This window comes from Telopea speciosissima, chromosome 9 (assembly GCF_018873765.1).
Source record: "Telopea speciosissima isolate NSW1024214 ecotype Mountain lineage chromosome 9, Tspe_v1, whole genome shotgun sequence".
Lineage (NCBI taxonomy): Eukaryota > Viridiplantae > Streptophyta > Magnoliopsida > Proteales > Proteaceae > Telopea > Telopea speciosissima.
In genome coordinates, this window is record NC_057924.1 from 24,170,696 (window position 1) to 24,196,555 (window position 25,860).

The 25,860-nt window shown below is 41.5% G+C and overlaps 1 protein-coding gene across 1 annotated transcript; it reads right to left on the minus strand.

Annotated features, from left to right (window-relative positions):
- Positions 1-1,763: 1,763 nt before the first annotated feature.
- Positions 1,764-2,373, minus strand: LOC122640679. The gene is made up of 2 exons (XM_043833906.1): positions 2,096-2,373; positions 1,764-2,004 (listed from the first exon to the last, which is right to left on the minus strand). Exons 1-2 carry the CDS (start codon positions 2,261-2,263, stop codon positions 1,771-1,773), a joined length of 402 nt encoding a protein of 133 aa, XP_043689841.1. The 5' UTR covers positions 2,264-2,373; the 3' UTR covers positions 1,764-1,770.
- Between the last annotated feature and the right edge of the window lie 23,487 nt (positions 2,374-25,860).

A 25,860-nucleotide genomic window follows, 5' to 3' on the forward strand; every position in this document is an offset into this window, starting at 1 on the left:
ATTACACATATAGGATAAAATCAGATAACGCCTTCTTCCCTTTAAGATGGCAAAAAGATGTAGGGTCATACAGCACCTATCTGATCATAATTGTCTACATGTAAAACTCAACAATTGATGGTTTCAGAAAGAAGTCTATTGAGTGTGTCTTGGCTAGGGTTAATAGTTTTGTACTCCTTAGTCCTTGTTTTTATTGTAATCCTAGATAGAGTCAGTCTATGTTAGTTTGAGTTAGTTGAGTCGTAGTTTATTTTCCTATTGTAACTAGGTTTCTATTTTCTATTTATGGTTCCTAGTAGGATTAAGAATGCTGCCTTTTCTATGTAAGCTGAATTAGTATAAATAAAGTGATTGTGTGTGTGTGTGGGGGCGGGGGGGTACTGCTAGTTCGATCCAACAAAGCGAGTCAGTCCCCTTTTCCCTTCTTCATCTCTCTCTCACCCATCTCTCTCGGTTCTCTAGTTTCTCTATTGCAATCTGTTAGACTGTTACAAAGCCCAATGCTTTAATGGTCAGAATCAACCAATTGGGGCAGACCCAAGGTGAGATCCACCAAGTGTTGGGTCAAATCCCAGTGCATGAATGCCATGCATGCAGCCTTCTGTATCTAGACTTTTAGCATCTCTTGAAGAACATAGCATTCAATTAAACATAGGACTGCCCACCAAAAAGTATCACAAGGAAAATCCAACTTAGGCATTGTATGATCTAGTCCACAGATAATTAGAAATTCATCAGAAATTTGCAAAAAGTGCATAGCTGCATAAGGATGCCTAGAATTCAGTCAAAATAACTTTCACCACTAAAGACAAATAATTAGAGAAATATGCTACCATATATTCAAGAAAGCCTTAATTTAAACATATTTAATCATCTTTATTACAAAGTTCTTATCAAATGCCCCATTGCTTCAAGTTCACCAAGCAGATTTTTGTCAACTTCAGGAACAACCATTTCTGAAGTAATTAAAAAAAAGGTTAATGTAATAAATGTATCATCAACTAAAAAGTAAACCAAACACCACTAAATCTTCCAATTAAACAAGCCAACAGCAACAACAACACAAATAATAAAGATAACTCTCCCGATAAAGTGATAACTATGCACAGGGGGCATCTGGAGGGCAAGGACAAGCTATGTCTGTATGTGGGGCAAAGAAAAAGAAAAAAGCCTCTGATTTACAATCCCTCACCCTCTGTTTGCCCCTTTTGATCATTTGCTAATCTAAAAAGTTCATCATATAACAACTTTAAAGTAGATTGCAGACAGCTCTTGAACTGGGTTTTGTGTTTGCGTTTTAATGATTTCTTTTTAACTTTTGTCAATCATTTATTATAGACATTTCACCATTAATTTTATTACAGAGTTTCAGGTTTATTTTAATATATTTATGTCTATTGGAATTTTAATATACTCTATGTGCCCTATCCATGCTATCCATGAACACCTGCCATCCAATTAATTATCTATTGAGAAGAACCCAATTAAAATTCGATACAGAATCAAATCAATCCCAAATTTGGAATAGATTGCTAACCATTAAACGTTTAAAAAAAAACTCTATGTAACAAACAACAAAACAAAAATTTCATCTTCCAATTATCACTACAATGTAATTTTAAAATACCAAAAAAAGAAGATTGGGTTCATTTTTCTTAAATCAAGTTCAAATGTTCAATAGCATTGCTTTCTTCCACTGAACCACATTAATACATAAGAAATCATCTTCCAAATATGACTGCATTTGAAAACGAAACAAGGGGTAAAAATTCACTTTTCTTTGGTCAAGTTCAAGTACATAGCTCTATTCCACTGAACGACATAAAGACATAAGAAACAGAAACTACGACCTACAGACTGACTACTTTCACCAGCGGCGACACCTTTCTCCGGCCCAGCAGAAGCAGAGGGTTTTGGAACCTCTAAAGAGATCGGTTTGGCTGCATCCGAAGCCTTATCTACGAACTTAGAATGACCGGTTCTTTTTTTATGCAATGAGCTCTCCTATCAAATCCAACAACCCCAGATCAACCATGAACACTCTAAATTTCACTAAAACAAACAAAATTTGCAAGAAAAGGCATAAAGATCTTACAGTTTTTGATCGGCAAGGCTTGCCACAAGTAGTGCAGACGAGATTGAGGACGGCTTCCGTTGATTCTGAGAAATTGGAGTGAGAAGTAAGCTCTGCGTGTTCTTGAGCTTCTTCTACAGACTTGAGAAGGACCCCACAGTCCCCGCATTTGAGAGACAGACCTGCCATTGAAGAAGCACCAGCTATGGATTTGATTCTTCAGAAAGAATCAAAAAGAAGAAGAAAAAAACCCCCTAATCCCCCTTCCACCATTATTCTCTCTTTCCCTCGCTGCCAAGAAAGAAAATACTATCGATTTCACAGTCAGAAAGAAAGGAAGGTAAGCTTTATAAGAGAGTAAAGACTTTTGTTGACCGGAGTACCCTTTTTTTTTAAATAATATAAATTATATTAAAAAAAAGGAAAAAGGAAATATTAAATATAAAAAATATAAAAAATAAAAAAAATAAAACAAAAAAGAAGCAGCCACCTAGAACCCGTTTAAAACCGGCTTAAAAAGGGAAATGGGAGACCCCTAACAAAAACAGAACAGGCTCTGCATCAACAAAAGTGCCAAAAACAAGGAAGTTATAACCGATAGTAGATACAGAAATCAGTATTTCCTTAACCAATTTACAAAGTTCTTATGGGAAATCAACCGTTTCGAGAATAATCTCCACATCACCCATAGGTTAGAAGGCAATGTAGTATATTGGTTGATTTACCTCTTTTCACACATGCTTATATTTCACCGAAGAAACCAAGGCACTCAAACGATGATTTTTGCTCTTCAACCACTGTAATGCCCAAAGAACTTTAATCTTTCCATTTAGCATGCCCACGGCCAATTTGGAATATGACCGAATGGATACTTCATAGAAATCTTTTCAATACATAAAGTCATACCCCCAAAAGATAGTGTACAACTCTATAGAAAGGACTGATCTATAGTATACTGTTTAATATATAAATGTCATCAATCTTCACTCTTGTTTAAATCTAATTTATTGATTGTATTGAAAACATCTCTCAACATCTTCGTACGATTCTCTACCCTTTAATTGCATCTTTCCATTACCAAAAAAATAAAAAAAATTGCACTTTTCAGATATCATTTGATATAATCTATTGAAGGGGAATGAAACGTAGATGTTGATGTTTCCAAATATCGTGACGGAGGTAGAGTATGTTGTATAGAAGAGCTAGGTGTTGCCTCATCTATCCATGCGAACATACCACAACCACGATTGTCAACCTATGGGACAATTAAATATGATTGTCATACTTCAATTTATTGAATTAAAAGTCCATTGTTCGAACTTGTTTTTGCAATTCTTACCTTACATTGTCCTAATCCATAATTATAGAATTTTATTTTTTTCCTTCCTTTGTTTTGAACATTACACAATTATTACCGTATATTTCGCACTTTGCTATTGCACGTAGAGGCACATTAGAAATCATCTGTATATATTGTTTGGGAGAAAGAAGGTTGCTTAGTTGCGTGGGCAATGTATATTCCACACAGCCAACCTCTTAATCCTCGGATTAGAATAATGCAACAACAACCATTAATTTCATTTAGGTAATAAAAACTACTTCCTTTAATTAAATAAGATTTTTATTATTTAATTCTTACTGATATTGCAGGTTATCAGTTTGTCCTTTTAAGGTTTTCCAAAACATACTCCTAATATTTAAGTAAAGATTCTCTGTTTTACGTTTCTTGCTTCTTTTGAGATTTTTTTGCAAGATTCTCTTTCTCTTAAGAGAAACCAAAACTATTAGTACCTAAAATCATAGTTGGAAAACTAGGTTTTTTTACTCGACTCATCTTTCAGAAAAACCTGGTGACTCGGTCTTGTCAAACTTTGTTAAGACGAGTCACATTTTTTAATATTTTAATACAATAAATATGTATAAATTAGTAAAAATCCGAAAAAAATACAAAAAAATATGAAGAAAAAAAAATAGATAAAATAATGAATCACATATCAATGCAGTTTGAGTTTATACTATTGAACAAGAAAAGGGAGTCAAAGAGTAGAGGGTTTCTTACTATTTTAGAATTTGGATTTACTATTTTACTCAACCCAAATTCAAGTGAACTGCCTTTATGGTTTTTTTTATTTTTAAAAATGACTAAACTCGTCGAGTTTGTCATGATTCGGGTAAAAATACCAAGTCTTATTTAAATCAGATGATTTATGACCCAATCCCATCATTTTTTACCCTGATCTAGTCTACACGACTCTCAAATCTTGACCAGATTTTTTAAAATTTTGACTCGATTTGGATGACTCAGCCCAATCAAAATCCGATTTTTCAACTATGCCCAAAACAACTAATGGATATATATATACACACACTAGTAAAGTTGCACGTTCAAATGCACTTGTTTGCTTTGTTTCATTTATGAATCAGCTAAATGAATCCGAGTAATTTACGTCATTCCTATTAAAGTCTTCAAATTTACTACAAAACAATAGATTAGCTCTCTCCAAAATCCAATTTATAAACTGCATTACATATAAAAAAGAAATACAAAATGCTACAGAAAATAGTAAAAGAAGGACACTTACAAAATGCGTAACTTATTCATTGTCGACATAGAACTTATTTTTGAATTATTAAGCATTAGTTGTTCCTGAATTATTAAACCTGCAAATAAAGTGTTAACAAATATTTAATCAATTAATTTGACATGAATTTTTATTTTTTTTGAATGTGTCCAAATTTTTATTTTAAATATTAAATAAACATACCTCATCGTCCATGAAAACAATCTTTTGTACTTTTCTTGATCCTTTTGGGTTGTCGTAATATGTGATGTATTTTTGCAATACTATCAGCTTCAATTCCCAATCTTTTTGGTAAGGCTTTAGTTGATTAATGTAAAATAAATTTGACATTTTTCCTACAAAGATTAATTAGAAATTAATTTGTTTATTGTACAACAACAACAGAATTAGAAAGTATTTTTTTTATTTCTACTACACAGAGTAATCATATTCTACATGAGATCTATGACAATCATATGATTAATGCAAAAAAAAAATAGACAGTTTACGAAAAAATATAAGAAGATGATTGCAAAAGTAAAAATACTTATCAGAAGGATCTTGTTGAAACTTCCTGCTTGTCTTGGAAACAAGAATATCATAAGTTGAAAAAATAAATATACCTATCAGATAAGGTGGGTTTCACAAATTGTTAACAGTTTTTGAATTATGACCTATACAATATCCGATATCGTGCAATAAAACTCCACTTGTTCTTTTTCCATTCAAAAACCACTAACAACCTTTTACTTTACTCGAATTGATGGTTGTACAGTTCCTACACCACACAATGCATGAAAAATTTATCCATAATATTTAACTACTACAACATGAGTTAGTCCCCCAAATTTTGTGTGTATATATTTATTGTTATTTTCTTTTTTTTTGAAAACACTCATCTTAGAAAACACTCATTTTAGTGAGTGAGTGCTTTTTGTGGAACAGTGCATGCTCATAGCCTCATACCGAACCTGCCCTAACAAATTATCTGAGATAGACTGGCATTGGGCCCACATAATCATATGATCCTAACCATCCGATCAATTTCATGCTTTGAAGTTTATTCCATCCTCACACAAAATTGAGGTCTCTACACATGTCTCCACATGTTTTTTTTGTAAGTTTATTTCATCTGTTTTGAAAATGCGGCTCCACATGGATGATACCCTTTTCAGAACATTGATTGGTCTGGTGTGCAGATTCCTCCCACGGTGCCAGCGTGGTAATCCCTCTGCCTTTATTTAAATTGTAATCTTTATTTTATCTTGTTGGAGTTAGTTAACAACTGGGTTTAGTAGAAAGTTGAGTTATATTTTGTAATGTTTCCTTTTATTGCTATTGATGGAATCGTTGTTAGAGTTGGAGTTTATTTCAGTGTTGAGTCCAAGATAGAGTGAAAACAAAGGATTCATAGATATCATCTTTGGAGTGAAAGTGTTTTGAGTTGAATAGTTGATACCTTTTGACTGCCATGAGCTGCAGATCCCTCTCTCTCCTCCTCTGATTTTCTCCCATTTGTCTCGGGTTCTTTTTCTTTTTCTTCTCTTATTCTTCTTGTCAGTTTTCTATGTTCTGGCATTGGATCTTATTCAGCAAGAGGGAACTCAATCTCTCTTGTAACTTCACTTTTCAGTCGCTGATACAGAGATCCAAATCCCCACCTGAAGTCGACGGTCACTGTTAATTATCTTTGTTTTTACTGTCATATGCCATTTCAGAAAATTTCTTTGACTGGTTGCTTGTCATTTCTTTAGATTGATGGTTAGTATTGGGAACCTTGCCATACAAATTTAGATTCAACAAACCTATAATATTGAGGGAGTGATTTTTCTCCAAATCGAGAGTGTCTTCTGCAACTGGTTCTGTTGGACCAAGGTAGAAGATGAGATCCCTCTTCGTTTCCTTTTTGAGTAACCCTTTTAAAACTCAAGTTCTACAACTACCCTTGCCTATTTCTTTTAACCCTTCTTGGTCTTATTTTATTTGCCAAAATACCAACTCTCAAATTAGTTTCGCTATTACTACTTTATTTTTTGGGTAAGCTTTAATCATTCCTACTAATTTTAAACTTCTTAAATCATTCAAATACAATTTAAAAAAAAAAAAAAATCCAGCAAAATAAGAACAAAATTTTACTTCTACCAGAATTGCAGGATAATCAATTAAATACCAACTCTAAAATTAGTTTCCATATTCCTATTTTTTCGGTAAGCTTTACCTATTCCTACTCATTCTCAACTTCTTAAATTATTTAAATCCACTTACATAAAATAAAAAAATTAAAAAAAAAAAAAAAAAGGGAATAAAATTTTCAAAAAACATAAGACATTTCCTACTATGAGTAGAAGAAAGCAAAACAGATATGACTAAAAGGGCAGAAAGAAGAAACACATGAATGTAAATAAGTTGTGAAGAAAAGTACCAAGTCGTATGACAGGACTTCAATTTGCAGGATACCTTGCCCTTTTAGTAACTGAATTCGAAAACCAAAAAAATTGGAAACCAAGAATTTTGAAGAAGCAATAACCAAATATAAAACTCAAAAATAAGGAAGATGTAAAGTAATAAAGAAATTTATAGAACAATCATCAAAGGAAATGAAGATTGATATAGAGGGAAATAATAAATATCATGTACAGATATCCATAAATTGAGAACACGAAAGGTAAAGCGAGATGTAGAGCATGGCAATGTACATAGTATGAGAAGAGTTGTTTATTTATTTTATTTTTTTTGTAGAAAGGAAGAAGACTCGTTTCTTTTTTTTGGAAGAATGAAAAAGTCTTTTTTTTTTTTTTTTTTTGATAGTCGTATCCCTATTACTACTCATTCTCAACTTCTTAAATAATTTAAATCCACTTACCTTAAAAAAGGGAAATTCCAATGTAAACTTATTTCAAGTTGTGCAAATTTCAATGTAAACTTATTTAATTATAATAATGAAAGTAATTATTAATAATTAAAAAAAAATTTTGATAGTCGTTGTTGCGTTAGAAAATCGTTCAAGGGTCCTTTCGGGTGCCGTAACCAGCAAAAGAACCAGGGGATGACAAAGGGGAACCGGTGTGGTTCCGGCCTAGAACTCTCCGATGCCAAAGTCAGATCTCCTGAGCAAATAGATGAATAATAGTATTCAAGATGAGTTAAGATGGGTAGAGTACCTTCTCTTTTATAGTGGGGTGTGGCGGTGTGGAGAGTCCCAGTTGGTGGTCAGTGGTCCTCATAGTTGATAGAGTCCCTGGATAGTAGGGTTCATCCTTGATTGGTTGTCTTCCCGTGAGACGTAGTGTCATGATAGACTTGATAATTGTCTTCCCGTAAGACATAGTATCATGATAGACTTGATAGTTGTCTTCCCGTTAGACGTAGTGTCCTGATAGACTTGATAGTTGTCTTCCCGTGAGACGTAGTGTCATGATAGACTTGATAGTTATCTTTTCGTGAGACGTAGTGTCATGATAGACTTAATATCCTTGATGGATAGACCTATCTACGTGGAAGATGAGGTTCCTGGTGTATGAGTCCGTCCAGACTACGTGACTGGTAGGCTGTGGCCTAGAGTCTTGGAGACGGTGCGTGTCTTGTAGATGGTGACGGTGGTACTCTGATCTACGTTTGCCTGGTACCCGCGCCTCCATCCATGCGTCTGTGCGTGCACATAAGGGTCCGCACCGAAGGGAGGTCGACGCCCAAGGGGGGTTGGCACCCAAGGGTGGTCCACGCCCCAAGGGGGTTGGGGCCCAAGGGAGGTCCACGCCCCAAGGGGGTTGGCGCCCAAGGGTGGCCGCGCCCGAGGGGGTTGGGCACCCAAGGGGGTTTGCGCCTGTGGATGTCGGTGGTCGGTGCCTGCGCTTGGTCTTCTCTTGGCCCCGATATGGTCCACCTCCTTGGGCCAGGCACGTGGCAGCCTCTGATTGGTTGGTGTGATTTTGGGTTTATCATTTGGCCCCCACTCTCTTGGATCAGAATGTCCAAGAGAGTAGACTTTGCATTTTTGCTTTGAGCCTTGGTGGTTGTCGAGCCTTGGTGGCTTTGAGCCTTGGTGGTCTATGGACCTTGGTGGCGTTGCGCTTGATGGTCTACGAACCTTGGTGGCCTTACGCCTCGGTGGTCCGTGGACCTTGGTGGCCTTGCGCTTCGGTAGTCTACGGACCTTGGTGGCATTGTGCCTTGGTAGTCTATAGACCTTAGTGGCATTGTGCCTTGGTGGTCAACAAACCTTGGTGGTCTACGGACCTTGGTGGCATTGCGCTTTGGTGGTCTATAGACCTTAGTGGCACTACGCCTTGGTGGTCTACGGACCTTGGTGGCCAACGGGCCTTGGTGGCATTACGCCTTGGTGGCCAACTGGCCTTGGTGGCATTACGCCTTGGTGGTCTACGGACCTTGGTGGCATTGTGCCTTGGTGGTCTATGGACCTTAGTGGCATTATGCCTTGGTGGTTAACGGACCTTGGTGGCATTGCGCCTTGGTGGTCTACGAACCTTGGTGGCGTTGCGCCTTGGTGGTCTATGGACCTTGGTGGCGTTGCGCCTTGGTGGTCTATGGACCTTAGTGGCACTGCGGCTTAGTGGTCTACAGACCTTGGTGGCATTACGCCTTGGTGGTCTATGGACCATGGTGGCCAATGAGCCTTGGTGGTCTACGGACCTGGGTGGCATTGTGCCTTGGTGGTCTACGAACCTTGGTGGCCAACGGGCCTTGGTGGCATTACGCCTTGGTGGTCTACGAACCTTGGTGGCCAACGGGTCTTGGTGGCATTATGCCTTGGTGGTCTACGAACCTTGGTGGCATTGTGCCTTGGTATTCGAACAATCTCGAACTCCACAAACTTCTCATACTCTGCCTCTAAACCTTGAACTCGTGATAAATATGACGTTTCATACTTCCCATTTTTTTTTTTGACTCGAATTGGTCTTTGGCCACAAACACTTCTTCGCTCGAACCTCGACCTTGAACCTTCACGAACTCTGACCTTGGACCTCGGACCTCGATCCTCGATCCTCGATCCTCGATCCTCGAACCTCGAACCTTGTCCCTGCCCATGGCCTGTCGCCTACGGCCCATAGCCGTGGCCCCCTTTCTATTTGGTTGATATTGACTTGAATTGGTCTTTTGGCCACAGACACATCATTCTTGAACCTTGACCTCGCACCCTCACAAACTTCAACCTCGGACCTCGGACCTTGAACCTCATCCTCGGACCTCGGACCTTGAACCCTCATGAACTTTGATCTTGGACCTCGGACCTCGTCCATGCCCATGGCCTGTCGATCGCGGTCCTTGGCCGTGGCCAAAGACCCCCTTTATATTTTTCTTTCTTTCTCTCTTGCTTTTCCACTTTTTGCTTTTTTAATCTTCTACTCTGCCTTGCACTTGGTCTTCATCTTTCGTTTCCCCTAAGGTGTTTGCTTTGGGTGGCCAAGAGTTGTGTGCCACCTCTTTATTTCTTAATTGTTGCCTCTTGTTCTTGCCCAGCCATTGGGCTTTGGCTTGTTTTGTAGCGTGCATGCTTGGTGCTTGGCCATTGCTTTGTGCCTACGTTCGTGCTCGTTGGTCTGTGCCTAGCATGCCCTAGTTGCTCGATCAACGCATCTGCGGTCCACGCCTGTACTCTATCGACGCCCGCGGTTTGTGTCAAACCCTGCTCCTGACTGGCTGGAATTTTGATTGAAGGACAGGAACCCCTAACCAGGCAACCAGGAACACTGTGGAGTATCACTCCAGTGACTTGGATTAATGAGGAAACTCTGTGCATGTCTCCCTATATACCTGTCAGAAGGTGGATAGCTGACCCCTGCAGCTGCACAACTCATAGCATTATGTATGGTCTGGACCCCAGGTAATCTCTCTCCTCCCCATAACTATGGGACCCACCTCTGAAAAAGTGTGTAAAAATCTCTAAATGGCATGTGGGGACAATGTCTCGACCAAGGGTCAAACCCCGTGCAAGCCCCATGAGATTCACCTTCTTTGGAATCTGCGGCGATACCTGGACGGCGTGCGACAAGGCCCAGAGACATCGCCCGTGGGTAAAACAGCATATTTTAATGGATTTAAATGTGGGGACCACCCATAATGGACATGGGCACCCTCCATAGATAGAGGGGAGTCCGAGGGACCACCTCATACCCTAGGTTCACTGTGGACCCCACCAGAGAGCCCAGAGTGCCTATAAATGCAGTTAAGAATGCATTTTGAAAATAGACCTTAACCAGCTAAACAGGCCTTAGTCAAGGCTGGGCTATATATAGGAGTGCCTTGGGCTCATTTAGAACCCTTAGCTACTATTCATTTCGTGGGAGAGAAAAGAAGAGAAAGAAGAGAGAAAGGAGAGGAACAAGAAGAAGGAAGGAGAAGCAGAGGGGAATCAGCCCTACACTCCAAGGCTTGGATTTTCGTGCCTCCTCAGCTCAGCTCAGGTATACATACATATGTACATACCTACTGCCTCCTTCTTATCCCTGTATTTTATATGGATTCTTACTCTCTAGCAGGCTAGAATAGCTAGAGACTGCCCTGAACAGCCTTAGATCTGCCATGCAAGTATGGAGCATGGAAGATCTAAGATTTTTAGTAAATTTTATAAGTCTGATATGCTGTTTTTGAGAGCCGAATCTGGCTGTGCATGGCTGCACTGCCCAGATTCACTATTGGATGGTTGTTTGGAACCCTGGATGCAAGCCATGACTACATAGACCTAGCCCTAGGTAATTGCAGCCTTGAATCACCATGTCACACCTATTTCCAGCCTTGCATGTGGCTGAAATTGAGATTCATGCCTGAAGAAAACCCTGTGATACTATTCACTGGGCTGTCTGGGCAACCTCTGGCAGCCAAGTGGTGGGCCCAATGGAAAATCCACAAGGACCAATATGTAGATCACCCCTATGGGTACCTAGTCCCCTAACATGCATGGGGTGATGATTTGAGCACTGCCCATGGGGATCAACCTTGGGATCTCAGCCCATTGTCAATTTGAAGACTCTGAGCAATGCACTGGGCATGCACCCAATGCCCAGAGACATCGCCCAGTGAATGGAAGTTGGCAGAATTACTGATCTGGCCTTGGGAACCTCACCCATTGGCTATATGACAGTGTGGGAAGGTGGGAAATGACCTAAATGCCCTTCCCCAACCTGCATGTGCTTGGTCCTGCAGTACTGTCAGGCTGAGGACACCACAGTAAGTCTAATATGACCTAGGGTCAGGTACAATCACTGAGAATGACCATTTTACCCCTTGACCACCATCTCTGGATGATGCACCGGGACATAGACCTAAGGCCCTGTGCAAGTCCCAGAGGATTTCAAGTGAGAACCAACTGAACACCGGGTCAACCCAGTAAGCTTAGGTTAACCCTAGGACTGCCAGAAATAGGTTGAAACTTAACATGACAATTTTTTATTTACATCTAGGATTTGATCCCGCGCTCGAGGTCTACAACCAGACTGCTATTGGAATTGAATTTGCAACCGAGTTCCTAGAACCAGAACCAGGTGAGTGAAGTATTATCATATGTGCATGTGTAACTGTGTGCCGGCAAATAATTTTTAAATCTTAAATGCTGTGTTATTTAATTCAGTTCAATTACTCAAATTACTGAACAATAATTGTCTGTTGATCAACCCTGTGAATATTATCTGATGATTGTGAATGTTAGACTAGATGCCGTAGACGGCTTGGAGATGAGGCATGTGGTAGCCCGTAGTATGGGATGCGGTTGACACCACCTGACTTATACGATGCCATATAGACATGGGGTTAGAGTTTCATCACCCGTGCTACGCACCCTTGCCAACAGGGGTTAAGGTGTTGGATGTCTGTGAGGGTAACCATATGTGTATATGAGAAAAGAAAAGAAATGTGTTTGCACCAGAATGGTGATATGAGCTATATGCTGGGCTATAAGCTAGAAAAGAAAGGAAATAAGAAATGTGATGGATTACCCTACAGGTTAATCACAGAGGGCTGGTCGGGCTAACCTTAGTGAACAAATGCGGGAGCTAACTGGTCCTCTCTAACAACTCAATGGGTGTATCGCGGGAAGGGGTAACCAAGTCCGCACCAGGGATACATGTATTGGGGATTGTAGTAGCACAGACCTGACTTAGTTGTACTATTAGGTGGCTAATAATTAATCTGGACTTGCATATCATATAGGATCATGTGGAATGTGGTTGCATGTGCATGCATGATGATATGTTTTGCTCACGGGCTCAGTGGGAGCTCACACTCTCTTATATATGTTTTTCTTAGATGATTTTGCAGATCGATGCCGTTGTGGCATGGAGGCTCATTACGAGGAGGAGAGCCCTGGTTATTATGATGATATTGGTGTGGACCCTGACGGAGGTCGTGCCGATGATGTGTGCATTTTCGATGGTCATTGACGAAGACCGTTGAAGAGTGCACTTGATGCTTTTTGTCTTGGGGACTCCTTTTTGCTTTGTTTAGGAGTATATCCCCGTTCTGTCTGTGGTTCTGTTGTAGTCCTCTTACTTTCTTTTTGGGGTTGAGTTAGCTCACCCTGTATATATATATATATATATATGTATGTATTTTCTTTGGTTTTGTTTCTTGTCAGCTTTACTTTTCAGTTTGTGGGTAGTATGGGAAATGTACCAAAACAATCGAATGTATGTATATGTATATTATCATCATTTTCCGTATCGTTTTGCTTCCTCTTTGTTATTATAATTATAGTTTATCTGCAGCACTCTGATCTTACTTGTAGTAATGTGATGAATGTGGACCCATGAATGTAATAACTGCTTCTAGATCTGTGGGATTTGGCGGATTACTGTTACACAATTCGGGTCACCTACCTAATCCTCCCAGGGGGTGGTTTGGGGTGTAACAGAGCTTGGTATCAGAGCGCGAGGCTCTTCTTACATTCATGGAGTGCAGACTAGGACTAATAAGCTACAAAAATTAAAACATGTAATAATTAAAAGCTACAAGCGAGGTAGATGTAAATAAACAAAAGATGCATAAATTCTATTAAATTTAAAGGCAACTGCGGCTGCGTCACTACATCAGTTTGATTGAACACATTAATTCAATAATTACATCAGCTGACAATAAAAAAAACTACATACATCTCAAACAAAAAAAAAAAAAAAAAGAAGAAAAGTACATAAGCTAAAACAAGAGATATGTCAGGACCACGTAACATAAACACCAGTCAGAAGAACTACTCTGTAGGAGGAAGGTCGTCCGAAGGAGGCTGTGTTTGGTGCGAGTCCATGCGATAGAATCTGTCCCAAAAGTCCAAGCGTTGTTCAACAGATCCCACCCTGCTCTCTAGAGATGTGAAGCCCCGATCCATCCTAGTCGCCATATCTGAAAGCTGGGTATCGAGGCTCTGGAAAATGTGACATCATCTGTGCCCACTCGGAAGGCCCTGGAACCTGAGAACTGGTGGCACCCGTCGCCTCATAGGCAGGTAAGTCAGTGAACTATGTGCCAATACCCTCGAAGTCGCCCTGACCCACACCCTGCTCCTCTCCATGCTCGCCCTGGATGTCCCCCTCAATGTCACCTAGCTCCACATCCTGCTCATCTCCACCATGCATCTCACCCTGCCCCTCTCCCTGCTGCTCATCACCAGGCATCACCATCTCCTCATCCTCTTATGGATCACCCCCTGGCACTTTCATCTTCAATATCGAGGTCTTATCAATAGGCCTGGATCTGTCTTGCTCCGCATACTCACCTGCCAAAGGAACCCCAAAATGCTGAAAGACTAGAGTAAGGAACTTCCCATAAGGAAGATTTTCATCAGCTAGGTTTTGAGCATGGTACAACATAACCTGGAGTACAAGGTACGGGAGGTTTATGATCGGACCCCCTCTGCCAGCTCCCAATAGACAGTATGTAATATAAGCCCTCATCATAGAGATACTACCCCTATTGCTGCCCTTGGGGTAGATGTTGTAGGTAACACACCTACTGATTACTCTAGCACTAGGCTTGTAGGAAGCCTCAGACTTAGGTGTGTCTTGTGACCCTGTCTGTGCTTTGAAGATCACTCTCCTAGTCTCCAAAGAAAACATCTCAGAGATGTCCATCCTGGGTTTGTAGTAAACCCTCTCCCCAGTGTTGGGTAAACTCAAAATCTTTTCTAGTGAAGCAGTGGTCAACCTGATATCTACTCCCTTCACCCTACTCAACAGTCCAAACTCTTGTGCCCCAGATGGCACCAAGTTGCAGTAAAAGTACCGAACCAAGTTGGGATAACAAGGCTCGGTAAGTGTCAACATAGAAGCCCAACCTAGGGCATTGAACCTAGCAAAGAGACTATATTGGTGGAAGTCATCCACCCGAACCACTCGGCCATTTACAATTTTTAGGGATCTAAAGTTGTCCCACTCCTTAAAATGCTCGTACCTAGAGAAGAGGAACCTGTCAAACTCGGGCTCCTCCGAAGAAGAACTGTCCCTAGGAGAAGTTGGTGGCACTATGGATGATGATGATGAAGAATGATCACTCTCCACCCGAAGTCTTTTCTGGGCTACCGATTTCCTAGCCGTACGGTGGCTAGTGGACATCTTGCTGTAAGAAGAGAAGAAAAGAGGTAGTTAGGGCAAGAAAATTTTAGCTAAACCCTAGCCAAAGGAAGAGGAAAGCAAAAGAAAGAGCTCAAATAGGGAAAGCAACCAAGAATTCTTACCTAAGCACGCGTGGATTTGCAAAGAACTCGAAGAAATGTGAGGAAATGATGTGGAATTAGTCACACTACCCTCCAAGAACCTTTCTTAGGTGTTTAGAGGAGTTTGGGAGAAATTAGAAATGAAATGGGCCCCTCTCGGACTCATATACTTGAGCCCCAATTCTCTGGGTGATGGCACTGGGCGATGTAGGCAACGCCCAGAGACATCGCCCAGTGAATGTATTTTGCTGGTTTTGAAGTTTTGACACATGGAAACTTGGATTTCACCTATAATGACCTTTATAACCCGAAAAATATAAATTTTCATAGTTTGATTAAAAAATAATAATAATAAAATAATATATAATAATAAGATACAATTAATTAAACTAATTAGTTAAACAAACACTAATTTCATAAGACTAAGGGAATACACTCCTATTTTGGGTTTTTTTTTTGTGAAATACATGTAAATGGACTTCCTTACTAGTGTAAGTATCCAACAAAAAATAAATATACTTATACTTATGAACGTTTTTGTGTGTAATTTATTTAGTTATTATGTGCTTGATATTGTGATGTACGAACTGAGTGGAGTGTTGCTATGCAAAACCGGACATAGATATGTAGGTATGTTGTAATACGTATTTACGACGTGTAGGGAGCGTAGATCTTACCCTATCAAAAGTCTAGGTCAGCCAAGAATAGGATCTACTAGGTTGTCTAGCCAATCCAAAACACTTTAGACGCTAAGGTACCTCGAGCCAACCTAAGTATATTTTTGCTGATTCTTAGTCATTTAAATTCAAGTGGACATGTACTTAATTCTTTTAATTAAGTATAACCTGATGCTTAGAACCATTTTCTATGATATGACCTATTACCTCAGCCAAGGCTGGAGACCCCAGCACCATGATCTATATTAGACAGCTACGAGAGAGATTGAGATGGATACGACTACTGCTACCCCAAGTTGAGAACCGGTTGAACTTTTATTTAGCCCTTACTGCCATTAGTGGACTGGGAGAGCGAGACTATTTTATGTTCTTAGCTGGAGAAGTAAGAGCCGACATGGAGTACCTACTTGCATGGAGTTTGTAACCTGGAAGAAGCTGGAATTGCTTGCCTGTTAGACCAGGTAAATAATTAAAAGCCTTCAATTTAAAAATCTGAAATCTCTCATATAGTGTCATGCATAGCCTACCATTACATAAAATATTTAAGAAGAGAAACAAAATACAAAATGAAAGAAAACACCTCATAATGAACAAAGATAACATATCTAACAATCCACCTTACTGGTGCGGCTCATAAAGTTCACTGGAACTATGGACTAGGTTTGTACCTGTATTAGCTAGGAAATAATTGTTGACCTCGAAGAGCGATATTGGAATATTGAACCTGCTCCTCTTTTTAGAGAAGCCACAATGGTCAACACAATAAGAAGTTCTCGTGGTGTTCGCAAAGGAAAACAACTTCGTGTTATACCGGAGGTTGAACTGCCTAATGGGTCTGAGGCTCAAAATTTTGAAGCATCGGCTGCTTCATTAGAGGCACCAGCGGCTGCACAAGCCACTGCTGCAGCACCTCAGCCAAATGTGGCAGCCGGCAATGTGACTGCATTCATGACCACTATGATGCGGACCATGCAACAACAACAAGAATTGCTTGGTCAGATGTCTACACAGTTTGCAACCATGATGCATGAACGTGTGGCACCACCACCACCACCCAACCGGCCTATGCTTTTTCCACCACCTGTGCCTCAACACTTAGCGGAGAACTCTACCGCCAAGGTTATGGAAAGATTCAAGAAACTTCAACCGCTTGTATTTTCCAAAATAACCTCCGAGGCAATGCAGCAGGAATGGTGGATCAGTGCTCTAGAGAAGGCATTTGAAGTACTAGAGTGCATGGACGCACAAAAGTTGATATGTGCGGGTTATCAGTTACAGAATGAAGCCGAAGCTTGGTGGAAAGCTACTAAGCCTAACTTGGAAGCTACTCACCCGAATCCCACATGGGAGCAATTTAAAGAAGTTTTCTTCAAGAACTACTTCCCAGAGAGTTTCAGGGATAGAAAAGAAGCTGAATTCGTCGCACTGGTGCAAGGAACCAAATCAGTATTGGATTACCAACAATGATTTAAAGACTTGTTTCATTTTGCTCCAGAGCACCTGAAAGGGGAAGTAAGGCAAAGAAATTCGAGAAAGGACTCAAGACTGAGATCGGATCAGTATTGTCAATTATGGACATCCGGGATAATGCTCAAATGGTCGACAAGGTGAAGACAATGGAAGATAGATTTAAAGAAAAGGAGAAAGAGAAGGCTGTGATGTCGCTTGGGTTGAACAAAAGGCCCTCTAGGCGCGAAAGTTGCTTGATGATGGATGTCAAGGCTTTTTGGCCACTGTGATAGACACGGAGGCAAAGATAAAACCTTTGGAAGAACTTGAAGTCGTCAGAGAATTTCTTGATGTTTTCCCGGAAGATCTGACGCAGCTATCGCCTGACTGCGATATAGAGTTCGCGACTGATCTAATTCCTGCTACAGTACTGGTATCCAAGGCACCATATCGGATGGCGCCAATCGAATTGAAGGAGTTACAGGTTCAACTTCAAGACCTGCTGAAGAAGGGATTTATACGACCCAGTGTATCTCCCTGGGGAGCACCCGTGCTGTTTGTTAAGAAGAAGGATGGTAGTATGCGGCTGTGTATCGACTACCGCGAGTTGAATAAGCTAACTATCAAGAACCGATATCCGTTGCTGCGCATCGATGACCTATTTGACCAGTTACAAGGAGCAAGAGTTTTCTCCAAAATCAATCTTAGGTCGAGATACCATCAATTGAAGATCAAGAGCGGTGATATTCACAAAACGACATTCCGAACTCGATATGGACATTACGAATTCCTGGTTTTATCGTTTGGATTAACCAACGGCCCGACAGCATTCATGGATATGATGAATAGAGTATTCCATGACGTGTTGGATAAGTTCATTATTGTGTTTATTGATGACATCCTGGTGTACTCCAAAAATGAGGAAGAGCATGCTCAACACCTTACCTTCGTGTTGCAGCGGCTGCGAGAGCACCAACTTTACGCTAAGTCCAGTAAGTGTGAATTCTGGCTTCATCAGATTGGATTCTTGGGACACATCGTCACTGAGGACAGCATTAAAGTGCACCCAGGAAAGGTGAAAGCGGTACTCAAATGGGAGACTCCGAAGAGTACCACTGAGATCCGAAGTTTCTTAGGGTTGGCCAGTTACTACCAGCGATTTATTGAAAATTTCTCGCGGATTTCGGAACCCATGACAAAACTTACAAAGAAGGGAGCCAAATTTGAACGGAATGAAGCATGCGAGAAAAGTTTCCAGGAATTGAGAAACTGATTGGTGACAACTGCAGTCCTGACCATTTCGGACGATACCGGAGGAATGGTAGTATACACCGACGCATTCAGAACAGGATTGGGTGGCGTCCTGATGCAGAGAGGTAAAGTAGTCGCATAAGCCTCCAGACAATTAAAAGAACATGAGAAGAACTACCCCACTCATGACTTAGAGTTGGTAGCAGTGGTTTTTGTGTTAAAGATTTGGCGGCATTACCTATATGGTGAAAAGAGTGAAATTTTTAGCAATCATAAAAGTTTAAATTATTTCTTCACCCAGAAGGAACTGAACATGAGACAGAGGTGGTGGTTAGAACTGGTAAAAGATTATGACTGTGAAATCCAGTACCACCCTGGAAAGGCCAACGTTGTAGCTGATGCATTAAGCAAAAAATCTCAGACTACATCTCTCGCTTCCTTAGTTGTAAGCGAGCAGTTGATAGAAGAAGCTCCAAAGTTTGATCTGGAACTCGTGATCGAAGGAACGGCTATGGGATTAGCAGCCATGGACCTACAGCCATCGATACGAGAGGAGATAATTGCGAAGCAACCATTGGACCCCGAGCTGGCCAAGATCATTTGGGAAGTACAACAAGGTGTCCAAAGGACCCATATTTTTCTTTGGCCCATAATGGTGCATTAAAGTTTCGAGACCAATTGTGCATGCCTGATGATTATGATGTCCAAGACCGAATCCTTAAAGAGGCGCACAATTGACCCTATACAATCCACCCCGGAAGTACAAAGATGTACAAGGATTTGAAGAAGTATTACTGGTGGATGGGAATGAAGGAGACCATAGCAATATACGTGTCCAAGTGCCTCACTTGTCAACAGATAAAAGCAGAGAGACACCGACCGTATGGATTATTGCAGCCACTTCCTATACCTGAATGGAAGTGGGAAAGGATCACTATGGATTTTGTGACAAATCTACCCAACACCAGGAAGGGCATGAATGCGATTTGGGTGATTGTAGACGGACTGACAAAGGCAGCTCACTTCGTACCAATCAAGATAAGTTATTCTATGGAGAAGCTTGCTTAATTATATATAGAGAATATAGTCCGCTTACACAGCGTGCCTGTCAGTATTGTGTTTGACAGAGATCCTCGGTTTACCTCAAGGTTTTGGAGGAGTTTACAAAAGGCATTGGGATCTCAATTAAATCTTAGCACAACTTTCCATCCGCAGACGAACGGACAGCAACTGAACCTGAACAGTTGGATGTGGATATGACCTACGAAGAGCAACCTATGGAGATATTGGACAGAAAGGAGCATAACCTCCATAACTGCACTATCGCTTTTGTAAAGGTTCGTTGGGGAAACAACCCAGTGGAAGAAGCTTCATTGGAATGTGAAGAAGAAATGAAAGAGAAATATCCTCAACTCTTCGAATTGCAAGGTGAGCAAATTTCGAGGACAAAATTTTTGTAAGGTGGGGAGAAATGTCAAACCCTGCTCCTGACTGGATGGAATTTTGATTGAAGGATAGGAACCCCTGACCAGGCAACCAGGAACACTGTGGAGTATTACTCCAGTGACTTGGATTAATGAGGAAACTCTGTACATGTCTCCCTATATACCTGTTAGAAGGTGGACAGTTGACCCCTGCAGCTGCACAGCTCATAGCATTATGTATGGCCTGGACCCCAGGTAATCTCTCTTCTCCCCATAACTGTGGGACCTACCTCTAAAAAAGTGTGTAAAAACCTCTAAATGACATGTGGGGACAATGCCCTGACCAAGGGTCAAACCCCTGTGCAAGCCCCATTGAGATTCAGCCTTGCTGGAATCTCTGGGCGATGCAGACAAGGCCCAGAGACATCGCCCAGTGAGTAAAACAGCATATTTTAATGGATTTAAATTATGGGGACCACCCATAATGGACATGGGCACCCTCCATAGGTAGAGGGGAGTCTGAGGGACCACCTCATACCCTAGGTTCACTGTGGACCCCACCAGAGAGCCCAGAGTGGCTGTAAATGCAGTTAAGAATGCATTTGAAAATAGACCTTAACCAGCCAAACAGGCCTTAGTCAAGGCTGGGCTATATATATAGGAGTGTCTTGGGCTCATTTAGAACCCTTGGCTACTATTCATTTCGTGGGAGAGAAAAGAAGAGAAAGAAGAGAGAAAGGAGAGGAAGAAGAAGAAGGAAGGAGAAGAAGAGGGGAATCAGCCCTACACTCCAAGGCTTGAATTTTTGTGCCTCCTCAGCTCAGCTCAGGTATAAATACATATGTACATACCTGCTGTCTCCTTCTTATCCCTGTATTTTATATGGATTCTTACTCTCTGGTAGCCTAGAACAGCTAGAGACTGCCCTAAACAGCCTCAGATCTGCCATGCAAGTATGGAGCATGGAAGATCTGAGATTTTTAGTAAATTTTATAAGTTTGATATGCTGTTTTTGAGAACCGAATCTGGCTGTGCATGGCTGCACTGTCCAGATTCACTATTGGATGGTTGTTTGGAACCTTGGATGCAATCCATGACTGCATAGACCTAGCCCTAGGTAATTGCAGCCTTGAATCACCATGTCACACCTATTTCCAGCCTTGCATGTGGCTGAAATTGAGATTCATGCCTGAAGAAAACCCTGTGATACTATTCACTAAGCTGTCTGGGCGGCCTCTGGCAGCCAAGTGGTGGGCCCAATGGAAAATCCACAAGGACCAAAATGTAGATCAGCCCTAGGGGTACCTAGCACCCTAACATGCATGGGGTGATGATTTAAGCACTGTCCATGGGGATCAACCTTGGAATCTCAGCCCATTGTCGATTTGAAGACTCTGGGCGATGCACCCAACGCCCAGAGACATCGCCCAGTGAATGGAAGTTGGCAGAATTGCTGATCTGGCCTTGGGAACCTCACCCATTGGCTATATGACAATGTGGGAAGGTGGGAAATGACCTAAATGCCCTTCCCCACATCTGTCCTTATAAAGGGATGACTTGGGAACCCAAGTGGGCCCCGTAGGTGATGGAAACCCTACCTGTGCCTTGTCCTACAGCACTGTCCGACTGAGGACAACACAATAAGTCTAATATGACCTAGGGTCAGGTACAATCACTGAGAATGACCATTTTACCCCTAGACCACCATCTCTGGATGATGCACCGGGACATAGACCTAAGGCCTTGTGTAAGTCCCAGAGGATTTCAAGTGAGAACCAACTGAACACCGGGTCAACCCAGTAAGCTTAGGTTAACCCTAGGACAACCAGAAACAGGTTGGAACTTAACATGACAATTTTTTATTTACATCTCGGATTTGATCCCACGCTCGAGGTCTACAACCAGACTGCTGTTGGAACTGAATTTGCAACCGGGTTCCTAGAACCAGAACCAGGTGAGTGAAGTATTATCATATGTGCATGTGTAACTGTGTGCCGACAAATAATTGTTAAATCTTAAATGCTCAGTTATTTAATTCAGTTCAATTACTCAAATTACTGAACAATGATTATCTGTTGATCAACACTGTGAATATTGTCTGATGATTGTGAATGTTAGACTAGATGCCGTAGTCGGCTTGGAAATGAGGCCCGTGGTAGCCCGTAGTATGGGATGCGGTTGACACCACCTGACTCATACGATGCCATATAGACATGGGGTTAGAGTTTCATCACCCGTGCTACGCACCCTTGCTAATAGGGGTTAAGGTGTTGGATGCCTGTGAGGGTAACCATATGTGTATATGAGAAAAGAAAAGAAATGTGTTTGCACCAGAATGGTGAATATGAGCTATATGCCAGGCTATAAGCCAGAAAAGAAAGGAAATAAGAAATGTGATGGATTACCCTACAGGTTAACCACAGAGGGCTGGTCGGGCTGACCTTGGTGAACGAATGCAGGAGCTGACTGGTCCTCTCCGATAACTCAATGGGTGTATCGCTGGAAGGGGTAACCAAGCCCGCACCAGGGATACATGTATTGGGGATTGTAGTAGCACAGACCTGACTTAGTTGTACTGCTAGGTGGCTAATAATTAATCTGGACTTGCATATCATATAAGATCATGTTGAATGTAGTTGCATGTGCGTGCATGATGATATGTTTTGCTCACGGGCTCAGTGGGAGCTCACACTCTGTTATATATGTTTTTCTTAGATGATTTTGCAGATCGATGCCGCTGTGACATGGAGGCTCATTACGAGGATTAGAGCCCTAGTTATTATGATGATATTGGTGTGGACCCCGATGGAGGTCGTGCCGATGATGCGTGCATTCTCGGTGGTCATTGATGAAGACCGTTGAAGAGTCCACTTGATGTTTTTATCTTGGGGACTCCTTTTTGCTTTGTTTAGGAGTTTATCCCCGTTCTGTCTATGGTTCTATTGTAGTGCTCTTACTTTCTTTTTGGGGTTGAGTCAGCTCACCTGTATATATATATATATATATATATATATATATATATATATATATGTATAAGTATGTATTTTCTTTGGTTTTATTTCTTGTCAGCTTTATTTTTCAGTTTGTGGGTAGTATGGGAAATGTACCAGAACAATCGCATGTATGTATATGTATATTATCATCATTTCCCGTATCGTTATGCTTCCTCTTTGTTATTATAATTGTAGTTTATCTACAACACTCTAATCTTACTTGTAGTAATGTGATGAATGCGGACTCATGAATGTAATAACTGCTTCTAGATCAGTGGGATTTGGCGGATTGCTGTTACGCAATTCGGGTCACCTACCTAATCCTCCCAGGGGGTTGTTTGGGGTGTGACAGTTTGCACCTGCACTCGATCAACTCCTGTCGGTCTGCGCCTGTACTTGATCTGTGTCGTCCCCGTGGTCCGCGCCTATGCTCGATCGATGCCCATCCGTGGTCCGCGCCTGCTCGATCGATGTCCTCTAATGTTCGGGCCTGTTACTTGATCGATGCCCATCCGCATCCGCCCCTGCTCGATCAACGTTGGTCCGCGCCTGCTTGATTGACTCATAGCGTCCGCGCCTGCTAGATCGACGCTCGTCCGCGCCTGCTTAATTGATGCCCATGCTGCCTTGATGTGTCTCTGGTATGAGTTGTTTCTTCTTTCTTTCTTTTTTTTATTTTTTTTTGTTTTCTTAATTGGTGATGCCCATTGATGACGACCATGGCCCTTTGGCCGTGGCCTCTTAGTCGTGGTCCTTTGGCAGTAGGCTCTTGTCCGCGGTCATTGGCAGTCATCCTCGGACCTCGACCTCTTGCTTTCTTTACAGTCGTCCAACGTAGATCTCTTGTTGTCCTGTGGCTTGGCATCGATCACCTTCTTCCGAGCCTGTAGTGCCTCGGCCATGTTGGCGAACTCGTTACACCTCTCCAGAAGCTCCTTCATGGTCCTGGTCTCATGTCGCCCCAGGTCCTTGATCAAGTCCAGGTCTCTAATACCCTCAGCCAAGGCTGCATGCTGGGTCTGGTCGTCTAAGTCTCTGACCTCCAAGGACTCCTTGGTGAACTTGATGACGTACTCCCTGAGGGACTCCCCAGGGTTCTGTACCACGTTTAGTAGATTGACTGTGGTCCTCTTCTGCTTGACGCTGCTATGGAAGCGGGTGACGAACTGTCTACATAACTCTGCGAATGAACTTATCGACCTCGATCATAGTAAGGAAAACCATGATGTAGCTGCACCCTTGAGGGATGTTGGGAACGCTCGGCAGGAGACCACGTCTGATCCCCCATATAGGGTCATCATCCCATTGAAGTAGTTGATGTGATCATTGGGGTCCGTGGTACCACTGTAGAGTTTGAAGGTGGGTAACCTGAATCTGGAGGGGAGTGTGGCCGCCATGATCTTTGCTGAGAATAGATGTTGCCCGGGTGTCGAGTGTGTCTCGCCGTTGGTCTGCTTCTTCAATCCTTCCTGCTTCTCTTCTAAATCTCGGAGTCTCTTGTCTAGCTCCCCTTCTCATGACTGTCCCTCATGTCTGGCTGGATGTTCACTGCGACCTCGCTCTCGACCTCTCCTTGAAGTTCCCTCCCGTCTTAAGTGTTGGCGGGATGGCTGATGAGCACATTTATGTGTGAAATCTTAAGGCATAAAGCATACATTTTACCACATTGGACAGAGTTACTCGCTGCTTTCTTGTGTTTTTCAGGTTTTAAGTGATTTCTTGTGAAAATGGAGGAGATGATGCTAAGAAAATATTTTTAAGCAGTTTAGAGGTGTTATTGGCTTGGATGCGTAGTCCATCGAGTCAGCTTCGCAACGATTCAAACGGCACATGATTCCGAGTTGAAACGAAGAAGTTACGGCCGTTTCCGTAACGAAGCGTGAAAATGGTCTGTAGGAGTTTATTTGCAATTATTGACAGTCGGCCGGAGACAAAGTGAAGCGACAGTTCGGATTCTAGGGGCCTTAACGCAATAACCAGAAGTTATATTTCCTGTACCCGAAAGATTCCATTTGGAGGGCTCTGGACAGTCCAACTTCAACTTGAGATATCTTGGGCTCCCGAACTCCAAATTGGACGAAATTTGGGTCTATTTTGGGTTATTTTTCACAAGGAACATAATGGTGAGACCTATATAAACACCCCATGCTCCACGTTTCTTGAAGGACAGAATGGGTATTTTATTTATTCTTGAAGGAATCCTAGTCATCACCCTTACTCTCTCTCTCCTCCAACTTCTCAAGGGCACTTCTGGAATTCTACTTGGGATAGATTTATTTTGAAAGATATTCTCTCACCTATGAAAAGTTGAAAAGTCAAAGCATCTTTGATTTTATTGCTTGGAAAAGATATCTACAAAGAAAAGGAAGCACTTGTTATACTTGGAAGTTTACTTTTCTAGAAATAGAAGTTCTATGTAAATAATTTTCTCTTCTTCTTCTTTCTATTTTTTTTCTTTTTTCTTATGATTCAAGCCATTGTAAAAGATGAAGGAAAAGAGAATATTCTCTTTTCTTAGGGAATATTTCTCCTACACTTCCCTCTTCTCTCTTCTCTTCTCTTCTCCTTATAAATACCCCTTGCCCTTTGGGTTGTAAGAAGTTTAGTTTTTTAGTTCAGTTTTTTTAGTTAGTTTCTAGTTCAATTTTAATTCAGTTTTTAGTGTAATTTTTAGTTCATTCACTTAGTAAAATTTCTTTTCTTCTCCTCCTTCTAAGTTGTGATTTTTGGCTTTTCGAAGTTCTAGTTTGCTTTTTGATTTTCATTTAATAGTTGTA

What these genes read in the sequence shown, in the direction of transcription:
- LOC122640679 (XM_043833906.1), bottom strand. Translation starts at nt 2,263, where the DNA reads ATGGCAGGTCTGTCTCTCAAATGCGGGGACTGTGGGGTCCTTCTCAAG. An exon ending in AGCCTTGCCGATCAAAAACT is followed by an intron (nt 2,005 to 2,095) that starts GTAAGATCTTTA and finishes TGGATTTGATAG; the next exon opens with GAGAGCTCATTGCATAAAAA.